The 15263-nt window shown below is 46.8% G+C and overlaps 1 protein-coding gene across 1 annotated transcript in view; it reads right to left on the bottom strand.

Moving 5' to 3' along the window:
* LOC136240586 (uncharacterized) overlaps positions 1-15263 on the bottom strand; it is a 71513-nt gene that overhangs the window by 33477 nt on the left and 22773 nt on the right. Inside the window, exon 3 of the mRNA XM_066031595.1 lies at positions 1-15263. This exon is cut by the window's left edge and continues 33477 nt beyond it; it is cut by the window's right edge and continues 12646 nt beyond it. Within this exon, the coding sequence (XP_065887667.1) occupies positions 1-15263 (15263 nt within the window).

Here is a 15263-nt window from a genome sequence, read left to right as displayed (position 1 = left end):
CTGGTACCCCACTCTCCACTGTGCTTTCCGGCTGAGCAACAACTTCAACATTCTGAGCAACCGGAGGAAGTAGGTTGATCTTAAACGGAGATCCTGGGATGTGATTTCCGGACCAAGTCACACTCAGACGGTACACATCAGGTTGAGGCGGTACAAATGAAACGTTCATTCTGCTACGGTCGTCTTCGTCTTGCTGCACTGAGCATTCTACTTCTCCACATTTTTCTCCACTACAAGAGGCCTTCATGATGCCTTCTCCAGCCCTGGCTGTGTCGAAACCCAAACTTAGTGCAGCACCTGATTCGACACTCGTTGTGGGAGGGGACACCAATTTGACTTTGCCTGCCACTGGTTGTAGCATGTCGATCTTGAAAGGACTGCCTTTCACATGTTCACCTCCCCATTTCACGGAGACCTCATACATGTCCGGCTCAGGCGGAGTAAAGGATATGTTGTACTTGTCGTCTCCAGCTGGTGTCACCTCGACTGGCACCTCTCCTGCCTTGCTTCCCACGCAGACAGCTTCCAGTTCACCTCCACCAGCAGCGGAAGTGTCAAAACTTAGGAAGTCGGTGGGAGCACCTGCCTCCAATGTTGTCTCGGGCTCGGCCACCACTTCTACATTTGCTGCGACTGGTGGAAGGAGATTGATTTTGTACGGTGACCTGGGAACATGTTCTCCTGACCAGGTCACGCTCAATCTGTAAATATCTGGTTGAGGAGGAATAAAGGATACGTTTACTTTAGTGTTGTCATCTTTGCTGATATCAACGGAGCACGGCACATCTCCAGACTTTTCACCATTGCAAGCAGCTTCCAAGACTCCTTCACCTGCCTTGCTGGTGTCAAATCCTAATGCTAACGGTTCTCCTGGCTCCACGCTCGTTGCCGGCAGGACTGCCAGTCTGACACGGCTCGCCACTGGCTGCAGCATGTTAATCTTGAAGGGACTGCCTTTGACATGTTCTCCGCTCCACATGACACTAACTTCATACGAGTCTGGTTTGGGTGGTGTAAATGATACCTTGTACTTGTCTTCACCCACCGGTCTGACATTGACTGGGACGCTGCCAACTCGTTCACCGACACACTTAGCATCCAATACGCCACCTCCAGCCGCAGTGGTGTCAAAATCCAAATCCATAGGAGCTCCTGCCTCCAGCATTGCCAACTTCTCTGGCTGAGACATCAGCTCGACCTTTTCTGCTACGGGTGGGAGAAGGTTGAGTTTGAAGGGAGAGCCGGGAACGTGATCTCCCGACCACTTCACATCTACGTGGTAAATGTCTGCCTGGGGAGGAACTATGCACACATCCGTCCTCTTGTCTTTGCTTGCGTTCTGCTCTACCGTGCATGGTAGATTACCAGTAATTTCTCCTACACACGATGCGTCCAGTGTTCCCTTGCCAGCCTCTGAGCTGTCGAAGCCCAAGCAGAGAGCTGCACCCAATTCTAGGCTGTGTCCGGGAATCTCCACCAGCTTGACACGGCCAGCTCCTCCAGCAAATGCATGCACTGTCAGTGGACTATCCTTGATTGCCTTTCCAGACCACGTGATGTTGAATCTGTGTTCACCTGGTGCGGTGGGCACGTACACAGCACCAAACGTACCATCCTTGTTGTCCGTCACCTTAAAATCTGCTGGTCTTTTTCCAGTGGGGCCAGACGACTTGATGGACAATTCGCCAAATCCTGCCTCGTTGCAATCCACCACAAATTCTATCGGCTCTTCTACAAAGTATGGTTCACTGCCTAGTGTTGCAACCGTCACAGCACTCGGATTGTACGGTTTTGAGTATTTGACTCTGAACGGACTATCTGCTATCTCGTCGTGCTTCACAAACACGTGGACGTGATAAATGCCTGGCAGTTTTGGTTTGAAGGTCAATTTCAACTGTTCTTTCTTTTCTGCCTTCTTGATGGTCACCTTGAGCTTTTCTTTGGTTGGTTCGTAAACAGCATGGGCGGACACGTCCTTTGGCTTGATTCCCGGGATACCAATGTCGAGATTGATGGGGCTACCATGAGGGAACAGTGGCAGCTTTTCACTGGTGACTTCAAAAATCAGTGGTGAGCATGGTAGCGGTTGTTCACCCCACTCAATGTGCAACTTGTGTACTCCCACTGTGGAGGGAGTGTAGGTAATGGAATACTGATTCTTGTCTTTCTGATTAACCTCGAGTTTCGAAGCTTCTCCTGGTGGGCTCTCTGCACTTACGGTCAGCTCTGCATTGCCAGCACCGCTGCAGTCGACTGCCAAGCGCATGGTCGAGTTGACCTGCGGCTGTCCACTAGGCAAGCCCGTCACCCTGCATTTGGAAGGATCCACTGGGGTCATGAACTTCATCAGGAATGGACTTCCGGGAATGTGTTGGTCGTCCATTAGAGCTGTCAGTGTGTACGTGTCAGGTGTCTTAGGTTCAAAGTTGACGGCATATGTGCCGTCCACATTTTCAAATACATCTACGTTTGCTCTTCCCGTCTGCTGTCCAGTACAATTGACAGTTAGTTGCCTACCACTGTCTGCACCCGTTTCGCTGTCAACACTGAGCCGGAACACTTCTCCGACATAGTATATGACGGGCTCTGTGGTTTCTTCTTCAGGTTGGGCGTACTTTTGTTTCTCCCCTTCATCATAAAAGGCATCCAACTGATCTAGATCCAATCCTGCCTCCACCTCGTCCTTGGTTTCTTCCACTTCTACGGGTGGTTCTGACATGGCCGAGTCTGGGAGTGTATTGATTTGAAAGGGACTGCCTTTGACATGTTCCCCTGCCCACTTCACGCTAACTTCGTACATATCCGGCTCCGGTGGTGTAAAGAGTATTTTGTATTTGTCATCACCTGCTGCTTGTACTTCTACTGGAACTTCACCACACTTGGCTCCCACACAAGTGGCTTGTAGCTCGCCACCTCCAGCTCCCGAGGTATCGAAATCTAGGTCCACAAGACTTCCCACTGTTGAAGCACTGGGCGGCTCTGTCACCAGTTCAACCTTCTCAGCAGCTGGTGGAAGTAGATTGATCTTGAAAGGAGATCCGGGAACATCTGTTCCAGACCATTTCACATGCAAACGGTAGACATCTGGCTGTGGGGGTACAAACGAAACGTCCACTCTACTTTGGTCTACTGGCTGTTGTTGTACTGTGCAATCCACAGGTCCAGATTTGTCCCCAGCACATGAGGCTTCCATAGTTCCTTCTCCTGCTTTGCTAGTGTCAAAGCCCAAACTAAGAGCATCGCCAGATTCGATGCTGGCCGAAGGAGTGGAGACTAGTCTGACTTTACTGGCCACTGGTTGAAGCATGTCGATCTTGAAAGGGCTACCTTTAACATGCTCACCACCCCATTTCACGCTGATCTCGTACGTGTCTGGTTCTGGAGGATTAAAGATAATTGTGTACTTGTCATCACCGGCTGGCTTCACTTCTACCGGCACTTCTCCCACTCTGCTCCCAACACAGGTGGTGTCCAGTTGTCCACTTCCTGCACCGGACGTATCTATACTTAGCAGGTCTGTTGGAACTCCCGCTTCCACTATGCTTTCCGGTTTAGCAACAGTTTCTACTTTCTCAGCTGCAGGTGGCAGCAGATTAATCTTGAAAGGAGAGCCTGGAATATGCTCTCCCGACCAGGTCACACTTAAATGATACACATCCGGTTGAGGAGGGACAAAGGAAACATCCATCCGTTGTTTGTTCTCTGGATGGGGCACGACGCTGCAAGTCACCTTGCCGGATTTGTCTCCAGTGCACGTCGCTTCCATGGAACCTTCTCCTGCTTCTGAAGTGCTAAAACCCAGAGAGAGTGGACTTCCTGATTCCACGGTGGTAGACGGAGTGGCCACCAATTTGACTTTCCTTGCTTCGGGTTTAGCCGAAATAATGTCTTCTAACAGATCGAGCGGAGCCTCTGCATGCACAACTGCTTCTGAAACTACTTGCACATCATCATCTGCTATGGGCAAATGAAGGTTGATGTTAAAAGGAGAGCCCGTGACACTGACACCAGACCACTTAACTTCCACACAATACACATCTTCTTGGAGTGGAGTGAACGTAACATTTGTTCTGTCCTGCTGGTCGGATTCCACGCTGCATGGTAGTTCGCCGCTCTTCTCTCCACTACACGATGCTTCCATTGTTCCCTCTCCTGCCATCCTTGTGTCAAATCCTAAAACCACAGGAGATCCCAATTCTAGGGTGTCAGATGGTAGTGAGACCACCTTCACTTTGTTGGCACCTGTCTGTAGGGTGTTGATTTGGAATGGACTACCTTTCACGTGTTCTCCTGCCCACTTCACACTCACCTCGTACATGTCAGGCTGAGGAGGTGTGAACGATATCTTGTACTTGTCACCACCTGTAGGCACCACTTCTATGGGTACTTCGCCAGCTCTCTTTCCTAGGCAGGTTGCCTTCAGTTCACCGCTTCCAGCCTTGGAAGTGTCAATGTCTAAATCCACCGGGGCTCCTGTCTCAAGCACATCCTGAGATTCTGGCTGCGAAACTATTTCTACGTTATCGGCAACCGGTGGAAGTAAGTTGATTTTAAAAGGAGAGCCTGGTACGTGTGCACCAGACCACTTCACTTCTACATGATAAATGTCAGGTTGAGGAGGAACAAATGAAACAGTTGCTCTTTCACCGTCATCCTTAGAGCTCGCTACCTTACACGGTACTTTTCCTGATGCTTCACCGACGCAAGATGCAAGCAGTTTTCCGTCACCCGCTCTGCTGGTGCTGAAACATAACTCCAGAGGTGCACCACTTTCTACACTCGATGAAGGAGGTTCCACCAACTTTACTCTCTCTGCAACACTCTGAACCACCTTTATCTTTACGGGGCTGCCTGCAACTGGCCTGCCTGATTCTGTGATGTCCAACTTGTGTTTACCCGTTGAATTGGGTATGTAGACTGCTGTATATGTGCCATCGTTGTTGTCTGTTACATCACATTTCGCTCTAGATCCGAATGTTGGGCCAGTTGCTTTGATTGATATGTCTCCCTTTCCAGCATCTCTGCAGTCGACAGTCAATTTCACATCTTCTCCCACTGTGTAGGGTTCACTGTCTACCAAAGTTACTTTCACTGCCTTGACATCAAAAGGTTCGCAGTACTTAATCTTATACGGACTAGAAGAATATTCTTCTTTGTTAATGAAAACGTGCATGTTGTAAATTCCAGGTAGCTTTGGTTTCATGCTCAGTCTGAACTGTTCTTTGTCCACCTTTTTAACAGTCACTTTGAATTTTTCACTGGTACCTTCGTGAATGGCATGAGATGTGATGTCTTTCTGTTTTGCACCAGGAGATGTGATGTCCACTTCCACAGGATGACCGTGAGCAAACTCTTGCACTGGTTGCTCTTCTGTCTCTCCAAATATCTCAGGTGCGTCGTATCCTGCCTGTACTGTATCCTCGTCCACAGCTTCAACTACTGGCTCAATCAGTTCACTGTCTGTTGGTTTCCTGGCCATCACTGACAGAGGTGAGTCGTCTATAGGCTTTCCATTCCACCACACCTCCACACTGTGAGGGTCATCTTCGGGCACGAATTGTACTGCGTACGTACCAGGTAGAGGTTCTGTCACTTGAGAATCTACCACAACTGATTTGTCTGATTTGCAAGTGGCGGTAAGCTTTCCTCTTCCAGCACTGCCACTGTCAAATTTCATTACTGCTGGTGATCCTGTATCTTCGGCTGGTTGGATTCCCACATAGTGCACTTGTTTGTAACCAGTGTCTTCTTTTGGTAAAAGAATCACTCTAAACACAGACTCTTCTTTGGGCCTATCGGACCATGTAAATGAAACATTGTGTAATGATGTGTCCGTTGCAGCCGATTGTAAGTTGATCTTAAATGGTGAACCTGGAACATGTTGACGGTTCCATGTAACATTTAGTACGTATGCATCCAAACTTGGAGCAATAAATGCCACTTCATGATGATTAGGATTGTCTTCCTTGCCTTTTACCGTGCATTCCACCTCTCCTACCTTTTCTCCTGCACATGTCGCTTCCATGCTTCCATCTCCTGCTGCACTACTGTCAAACCAGAAAGAAAGAGGCTTGTCTGATTCCATACTTGCAGCTGGAACCTGTAGTAACTTCACTTTGTCTGTACCCGAAGAAAGCATGTTTATCTTGAATGGACTGCCTTTGATGTGATCACCACTCCACAGGATACTGAGTTCGTAAATGTCCGGCTCCCTGGGAGTAAACGACACCTTGTACACATCGGGTCCTTGTCTTTCTACACCTACAGGCACCTCACCAACCCATCTTCCAACGCAGGTTGCACTTAGCTGCCCACCACCAGCATTGGAAGCATCAAGCTCAATGTCCAAAGGAGCTCCTGACTCGAGCACCATTTCTGGTTCAGCGGTCACCTCAACATTGTCCGCAATTGGTGGAAGCAAGTTGATCTTAAAAGGTGAGCCGGGAACGTGCACACCTGACCACTTCACATTAACATGATACACGTCTCCCTGCTGAGGCACAAATGACACATTTGTTTGGTTTGTTTTCTCTAGGTCGTCCTTAACTGTGCATTCCACTATACCGGAGACTTCTCCTGCACAGTTGACCTCCAGATTCCCACTGCCTGCCTCTGTGATGTCGAAACCAAGGACGACACTGTCACCTGATTCAATCTTGGGTGGAGGTATGGATACAAATTTCACCTTGGTAGCTTCTGTCTTTAGCATGTTAATCTTGAATGGGCTGCCTTTCACATGCTCTCCACCCCACTTTACACTAACCTCGTACATGTCAGGTGCAGGAGGCGTAAACATGATCTTGTATTTCTCCTCTCCAGCTGGCTTAACCTCCACTGGCACTTCACCAACTTTCTCTCCCACACATACTGCATCTAGTTCACCTCCCCCAGCACCGGAAGTGTCAAATGCGAGATCCACTGGTACCCCACTCTCCACTGTGCTTTCCGGCTGAGCAACAACTTCAACATTCTGAGCAACCGGAGGAAGTAGGTTGATCTTAAACGGAGATCCTGGGATGTGATTTCCGGACCAAGTCACACTCAGACGGTACACATCAGGTTGAGGCGGTACAAATGAAACGTTCATTCTGCTACGGTCGTCTTCGTCTTGCTGCACTGAGCATTCTACTTCTCCACATTTTTCTCCACTACAAGAGGCCTTCATGATGCCTTCTCCAGCCCTGGCTGTGTCGAAACCCAAACTTAGTGCAGCACCTGATTCGACACTCGTTGTGGGAGGGGACACCAATTTGACTTTGCCTGCCACTGGTTGTAGCATGTCGATCTTGAAAGGACTGCCTTTCACATGTTCACCTCCCCATTTCACGGAGACCTCATACATGTCTGGCTCAGGCGGAGTAAAGGATATGTTGTACTTGTCGTCTCCAGCTGGTGTCACCTCGACTGGCACCTCTCCTGCCTTGCTTCCCACGCAGACAGCTTCCAGTTCACCTCCACCAGCAGCGGAAGTGTCAAAACTTAGGAAGTCGGTGGGAGCACCTGCCTCCAATGTTGTCTCGGGCTCGGCCACCACTTCTACATTTGCTGCGACTGGTGGAAGGAGATTGATTTTGTACGGTGACCTGGGAACATGTTCTCCTGACCAGGTCACGCTCAATCTGTAAATATCTGGTTGAGGAGGAATAAAGGATACGTTTACTTTAGTGTTGTCATCTTTGCTGATATCAACAGAGCACGGCACATCTCCAGACTTTTCACCATTGCAAGCAGCTTCCAAGACTCCTTCACCTGCCTTGCTGGTGTCAAATCCTAATGCTAACGGTTCTCCTGGCTCCACGCTCGTTGCCGGCAGGACTGCCAGTCTGACACGGCTCGCCACTGGCTGCAGCATGTTAATCTTGAAGGGACTGCCTTTGACATGTTCTCCGCTCCACATGACACTAACTTCATACGAGTCTGGTTTGGGTGATGTAAATGATACCTTGTACTTGTCTTCACCCACCGGTCTGACATTGACTGGGATGCTGCCAACTCGTTCACCGACACACTTAGCATCCAATACGCCACCTCCAGCCGCAGTGGTGTCAAAATCCAAATCCATAGGAGCTCCTGCCTCCAGCATTGCCAACTTCTCTGGCTGAGACATCAGCTCGACCTTTTCTGCTACGGGTGGGAGAAGGTTGAGTTTGAAGGGAGAGCCGGGAACGTGATCTCCCGACCACTTCACATCTACGTGGTAAATGTCTTCCTGGGGAGGAACTATGCACACATCCGTCCTCTTGTCTTTGCTTGCGTTCTGCTCTACCGTGCATGGTAGATTACCAGTAATTTCTCCTACACACGATGCGTCCAGTGTTCCCTTGCCAGCCTCTGAGCTGTCGAAGCCCAAGCAGAGAGCTGCACCCAATTCTAGGCTGTGTCCGGGAATCTCCACCAGCTTGACACGGCCAGCTCCTCCAGCAAATGCATGCACTGTCAGTGGACTATCCTTGATTGCCTTTCCAGACCACGTGATGTCGAATCTGTGTTCACCTGGTGCGGTGGGCACGTACACAGCACCAAACGTACCATCCTTGTTGTCCGTCACCTTAAAATCTGCTGGTCTTTTTCCAGTGGGGCCAGACGACTTGATGGACAATTCGCCAAATCCTGCCTCGTTGCAATCCACCACAAATTCTATCGGCTCTTCTACAAAGTATGGTTCACTGCCTAGTGTTGCAACCGTCACAGCACTCGGATTGTACGGTTTTGAGTATTTGACTCTGAACGGACTATCTGCTATCTCGTCGTGCTTCACAAACACGTGGACGTGATAAATGCCTGGCAGTTTTGGTTTGAAGGTCAATTTCAACTGTTCTTTCTTTTCTGCCTTCTTGATGGTCACCTTGAGCTTTTCTTTGGTTGGTTCGTAAACAGCATGGGCGGACACGTCCTTTGGCTTGATTCCCGGGATACCAATGTCGAGATTGATGGGGCTACCATGAGGGAACAGTGGCAGCTTTTCACTGGTGACTTCAAAAATCAGTGGTGAGCATGGTAGCGGTTGTTCACCCCACTCAATGTGCAACTTGTGTACTCCCACTGTGGAGGGAGTGTAGGTAATGGAATACTGATTCTTGTCTTTCTGATTAACCTCGAGTTTCGAAGCTTCTCCTGGTGGGCTCTCTGCACTTACGGTCAGCTCTGCATTGCCAGCACCGCTGCAGTCGACTGCCAAGCGCATGGTCGAGTTGACCTGCGGCTGTCCACTAGGCAAGCCCGTCACCCTGCATTTGGAAGGATCCACTGGGGTCATGAACTTCATCAGGAATGGACTTCCGGGAATGTGTTGGTCGTCCATTAGAGCTGTCAGTGTGTACGTGTCAGGTGTCTTAGGTTCAAAGTTGACGGCATATGTGCCGTCCACATTTTCAAATACATCTACGTTTGCTCTTCCCGTCTGCTGTCCAGTACAATTGACAGTTAGTTGCCTACCACTGTCTGCACCCGTTTCGCTGTCAACACTGAGCCGGAACACTTCTCCGACATAGTATATGACGGGCTCTGTGGTTTCTTCTTCAGGTTGGGCGTACTTTTGTTTCTCCCCTTCATCATAAAAGGCATCCAACTGATCTAGATCCAATCCTGCCTCCACCTCGTCCTTGGTTTCTTCCACTTCTACGGGTGGTTCTGACATGGCCGAGTCTGGGAGTGTATTGATTTGAAAGGGACTGCCTTTGACATGTTCCCCTGCCCACTTCACGCTAACTTCGTACATATCCGGCTCCGGTGGTGTAAAGAGTATTTTGTATTTGTCATCACCTGCTGCTTGTACTTCTACTGGAACTTCACCACACTTGGCTCCCACACAAGTGGCTTGTAGCTCGCCACCTCCAGCTCCCGAGGTATCGAAATCTAGGTCCACAAGACTTCCCACTGTTGAAGCACTGGGCGGCTCTGTCACCAGTTCAACCTTCTCAGCAGCTGGTGGAAGTAGATTGATCTTGAAAGGAGATCCGGGAACATCTGTTCCAGACCATTTCACATGCAAACGGTAGACATCTGGCTGTGGGGGTACAAACGAAACGTCCACTCTACTTTGGTCTACTGGCTGTTGTTGTACTGTGCAATCCACAGGTCCAGATTTGTCCCCAGCACATGAGGCTTCCATAGTTCCTTCTCCTGCTTTGCTAGTGTCAAAGCCCAAACTAAGAGCATCGCCAGATTCGATGCTGGCCGAAGGAGTGGAGACTAGTCTGACTTTACTGGCCACTGGTTGAAGCATGTCGATCTTGAAAGGGCTACCTTTAACATGCTCACCACCCCATTTCACGCTGATCTCGTACGTGTCTGGTTCTGGAGGATTAAAGATAATTGTGTACTTGTCATCACCGGCTGGCTTCACTTCTACCGGCACTTCTCCCACTCTGCTCCCAACACAGGTGGTGTCCAGTTGTCCACTTCCTGCACCGGACGTATCTATACTTAGCAGGTCTGTTGGAACTCCCGCTTCCACTATGCTTTCCGGTTTAGCAACAGTTTCTACTTTCTCAGCTGCAGGTGGCAGCAGATTAATCTTGAAAGGAGAGCCTGGAATATGCTCTCCCGACCAGGTCACACTTAAATGATACACATCCGGTTGAGGAGGGACAAAGGAAACATCCATCCGTTGTTTGTTCTCTGGATGGGGCACGACGCTGCAAGTCACCTTGCCGGATTTGTCTCCAGTGCACGTCGCTTCCATGGAACCTTCTCCTGCTTCTGAAGTGCTAAAACCCAGAGAGAGTGGACTTCCTGATTCCACGGTGGTAGACGGAGTGGCCACCAATTTGACTTTCCTTGCTTCGGGTTTAGCCGAAATAATGTCTTCTAACAGATCGAGCGGAGCCTCTGCATGCACAACTGCTTCTGAAACTACTTGCACATCATCATCTGCTATGGGCAAATGAAGGTTGATGTTAAAAGGAGAGCCCGTGACACTGACACCAGACCACTTAACTTCCACACAATACACATCTTCTTGGAGTGGAGTGAACGTAACATTTGTTCTGTCCTGCTGGTCGGATTCCACGCTGCATGGTAGTTCGCCGCTCTTCTCTCCACTACACGATGCTTCCATTGTTCCCTCTCCTGCCATCCTTGTGTCAAATCCTAAAACCACAGGAGATCCCAATTCTAGGGTGTCAGATGGTAGTGAGACCACCTTCACTTTGTTGGCACCTGTCTGTAGGGTGTTGATTTGGAATGGACTACCTTTCACGTGTTCTCCTGCCCACTTCACACTCACCTCGTACATGTCAGGCTGAGGCGGTGTGAACGATATCTTGTACTTGTCACCACCTGTAGGTACCACTTCTATGGGTACTTCGCCAGCTCTCTTTCCTAGGCAGGTTGCCTTCAGTTCACCGCTTCCAGCCTTGGAAGTGTCAATGTCTAAATCCACCGGGGCTCCTGTCTCAAGTACATCCTGAGATTCTGGCTGCGAAACTATTTCTACGTTATCGGCAACCGGTGGAAGTAAGTTGATTTTAAAAGGAGAGCCTGGTACGTGTGCACCAGACCACTTCACTTCTACATGATAAATGTCAGGTTGAGGAGGAACAAACGAAACTGTAGCTCTTTCATCTTCATCCTTAGAGCTCGCTACCTTACATGCTACTTTTCCTGATGCTTCTCCGAAACAAGATGCAAGTAGTTTTCCATCTCCTGCTTTGCTGGTTGTAAAACATAAGTCTAGAGGTGCACCACTTTGTATACTAGTTGAAGGAGGCTCTACCAACCTTACTCTGTCTGCAACAGTTTGAACTACTCTGATTTTTACTGGGCTTCCGACAACTGGTTTTCCAGATTCTTGAATTTCAAATTTATGTTTACCAGCTGATGTAGGTATATAGGTTGCTGTTAAGGTACCATCTTTGTTATCTTTTACATCACATTTTCCTTTTGCTCCAAAACCAGGTGGTAAGACTTTGATATGTAAATTTCCTTTTCCAGACTCTGTACAGTCAACTAACAAATCTACATGTTCTCCCACTACATATGGCTCGCTTTGTATCAATTGCAATTTGACAGCGCTTGAATCAAATGGCTTGCAATAGTTTACTGTGTATGGACTATCAGTAAGCTCATTGTCACCAATAAAAACATAAATGTTATAAATTCCCGGAATCTTTGGTTTAAATTGTAACCTGAAGTTCCCTTTATCCAATTTCTTGACATTTACTTTTGTTTTATCTCTCGTAGCTTCTTGAATTGCATGCGCATTGACTTCTTTCAATTTTGTATCGGTAGAACTTATGTCCAGTTCAACTGCAGACCCAAATAAAAAGTCTTTAACCTCTTTTTTTACAACATCATAGACCAGTGGAGAGGATGGTATACTCTGTTTGTCCCACAAAATGTGTAAACTGTGTGTTCCTATTTCTGTGGCTGTATAGTTGATTGAATATATGCTACCATTTTGATCAATCTCTAACACTGAAGGTTCCTCACTGGATGGACCATCCGCACTGACACTTAATTCGCCATTACCAGCTTCACTACAATCCACAGTAACAGTAAACTTGGATTGTACAAATTGCTTTTTGTTGGGTTTTTTTACAATTTTGCACTTTGATGGGTCAATTGGAGTAAAGAAGTGAAGCAAGAAAGGACTACCAGGAATATGGTTGCCATCTAGTTCAACATTCAGTATGTATTTATCAGGTTTTAATGGTGTAAAGCTAACTAAAAAGATGTTGTCGGTATCACGTTGAACATCAACAGCTGCTGAACCAGTCATTGTACCACTTGCCGTGGCAACAAGCTTTGCTGATGTGTTTATAGGATCTTCACTATCAACATTCAGCAAGAATGTTTCTCCAAGTGGGAACATAGATGGAGTTTCCACTGGTTCAGGGGACACAGCTACAGTTGGACGAGGCCCATCACCTTCATAAAATGCGCTTTCTAATTGTAACAGTAGATCATTTTCTGTATCTATGGACTCTTCAATATCAACTTCAACAGCATCAACAAACTCAGACACTGGTTCAGTTTGCACTGTATAAGGAGACTCAGGGATTTCTTGCCCATTCCAGAAAGCATGTACTATATGGGGTTGGAGATTATCAATTGGTACTTCTACTTCATAAATATTAGGGATTCTTTCTCTGACTTCCACTGGTAACACCGCTTGTTCGCAAACTGCTGTCAATTTGCCTCGACCAGCTTCCTTAGTATCAAACAATGCAACAATGACATTATCTGACACTTGAATGTCCTTGCACTGAACAGTCTCATAAGACCTGTAATTGCTTGAAAATAAATTGAATCGGAAAGGTGAATCTTTTATCGGGACATCATTCCACTTCACATCTAAGTAATAGATGTTAGGTTTTGGAGCTATGAAGGAAATGGTATGCTTTCCCTCTGGTATATCATGAGTAACTGCTACTGGTACAACTTCACCACCTTCACTATAACAGTTTGCATGCAGTGGTCCTCTTCCAGCATTAGAGGTGTCAAAATCACACTCTACTGGAGCAGTATGCTCATAAGGAACCCATGTGATTTTTGGTACTACCATATTAGGATTGGATGGCAGCAAATTAAGCACAAATGGTGATTTAGAAATATGTTGATCATTCCACAGAACAGATACAGTGTAAATATCTGGTGCTTTTGGATGAAAAGAAACATTACATGTATTTTTCTTGTCAGTAACCTCTGTTGGAACAACACCACAAGTGTTGCCTTTAGCGGTAGCAGTTAGTTTACCACTACCACCCTGCTCAGTGTTTATTTTCATGGTTACTGGTGCATCATCATTAATTGGCAATAACAAATTCTCACACACAACTTTTAATGGGTCAGCCTGTAGTAAGTTAAAAACTAATGGAAAACCTTTCAGCAGGACACCATTGTACTGAACTACAACCGTATACATTGCAGGCTTAGTTGGAACAAAATTTAAACTGTATACAAAAGGAGATTTCTCTTGAATATCAACTGGTACTGTGTCACCATCTTCAGTTTCACAAGAAGCAGTTAACACACCATTGCCAGCTTCACAGCAATCAAGAACCAGCTCCACAGGAGATTCAAGGACAACATCATCAGAGACAACACATTTGCATTTGTCAGGAGAAAACGGAAAAGCATTAAATACCAAGGGTGAATCTGGTAGAGATTTATTAGACCATTTTAGAGATAAACTATAGATATCAGCCTTCTTTGGAGTAAACACCACGTCTAACATTTCTTCTCCTTTTTCTACTATGTCTGTTGAAACATTTCCTACTTTTTTACCAGAACAAGTAGCTGACAGTTTTCCACTGCCAGCATTAAGTATATTAAGTGATACCACTACAGGAGTTTGCACCTGCACATTGTCTGGCTTAGATATTTCAATTTTGCTAGCATCAGGTGGGAGAGTATTAATTCTAAACGGAGAACCTTTAATGTGCTGATTACCATAGAGAACTGAAAGGTAATACACATCTGGTTGTTTTGGAGTGAAATTTACTTCATACATATCAATGGATGTTTCAGTAACATTTACAGGGGCTGGGCCACTATGATCTCCATTTGCTGTAGCTGTTAATTTTGCTTTCCCTGCATCATGGGTTTGAAGCATTATTGAGACAGGTGAATTCACTGAAAAGGTTTGAATTGGAAAAATTGTCATAATTTTGTCAATATCAACTGAACAAAGGTTCAGAATAAATGGAGAACCTGAAATATTCTGTTTACCAAACAATACACTTAGCCTGTATACATCACTATCAGTAGGAACATAGCTAACTTTAAATTTACCTTTATCTGTAGACTCAACAGTTACAGGAACATCACCCATGATATCTCCTTTACATTCACAAGCTAAATCAGTCATTCTCCCAGCAGACATAGCAAATTCATACTCACAAGTACTGCCAATTGCAGAATCTTCAGCAGGACTTGACAGTAACGTTATTGCACTAGCATCAACTGGCAAAACATTGAGGTGGAAAGGAGACCCAGTAATATCTTGTCCAGACCATTTTAAATGAAGCAAATGCAGGCCTTCCTCAAGAGGTGTGAAACTAATGCAATAATGATCTTCTTCAGTGGTTTCTACATCCACAGGAATTTCTCCACCTTTGCTCCCTGCACACTCTGCATGTAAGTTTCCACCACCAGCTCCAACAGCACTCACATTCAAGTCCACTGGTGTTCCTACTGTAAAAGGACCATCTGTCTTGGTTTCCATTTTCACTTTTTCAGCAACTGGTGACAATAAATTGATTTTGAAAGGAGAACCAGGCACATGTTCTCCACTCCACTTAACTGTGACATGGTAGATA

The sequence above is a fragment of the Dysidea avara genome, chromosome 12 (genome assembly GCF_963678975.1).
Source record: "Dysidea avara chromosome 12, odDysAvar1.4, whole genome shotgun sequence".
Lineage (NCBI taxonomy): Eukaryota > Metazoa > Porifera > Demospongiae > Dictyoceratida > Dysideidae > Dysidea > Dysidea avara.
The sequence above is the reverse complement of the archived record's forward strand: the minus strand, read 5'-3'. Positions and strand labels throughout refer to the sequence as shown.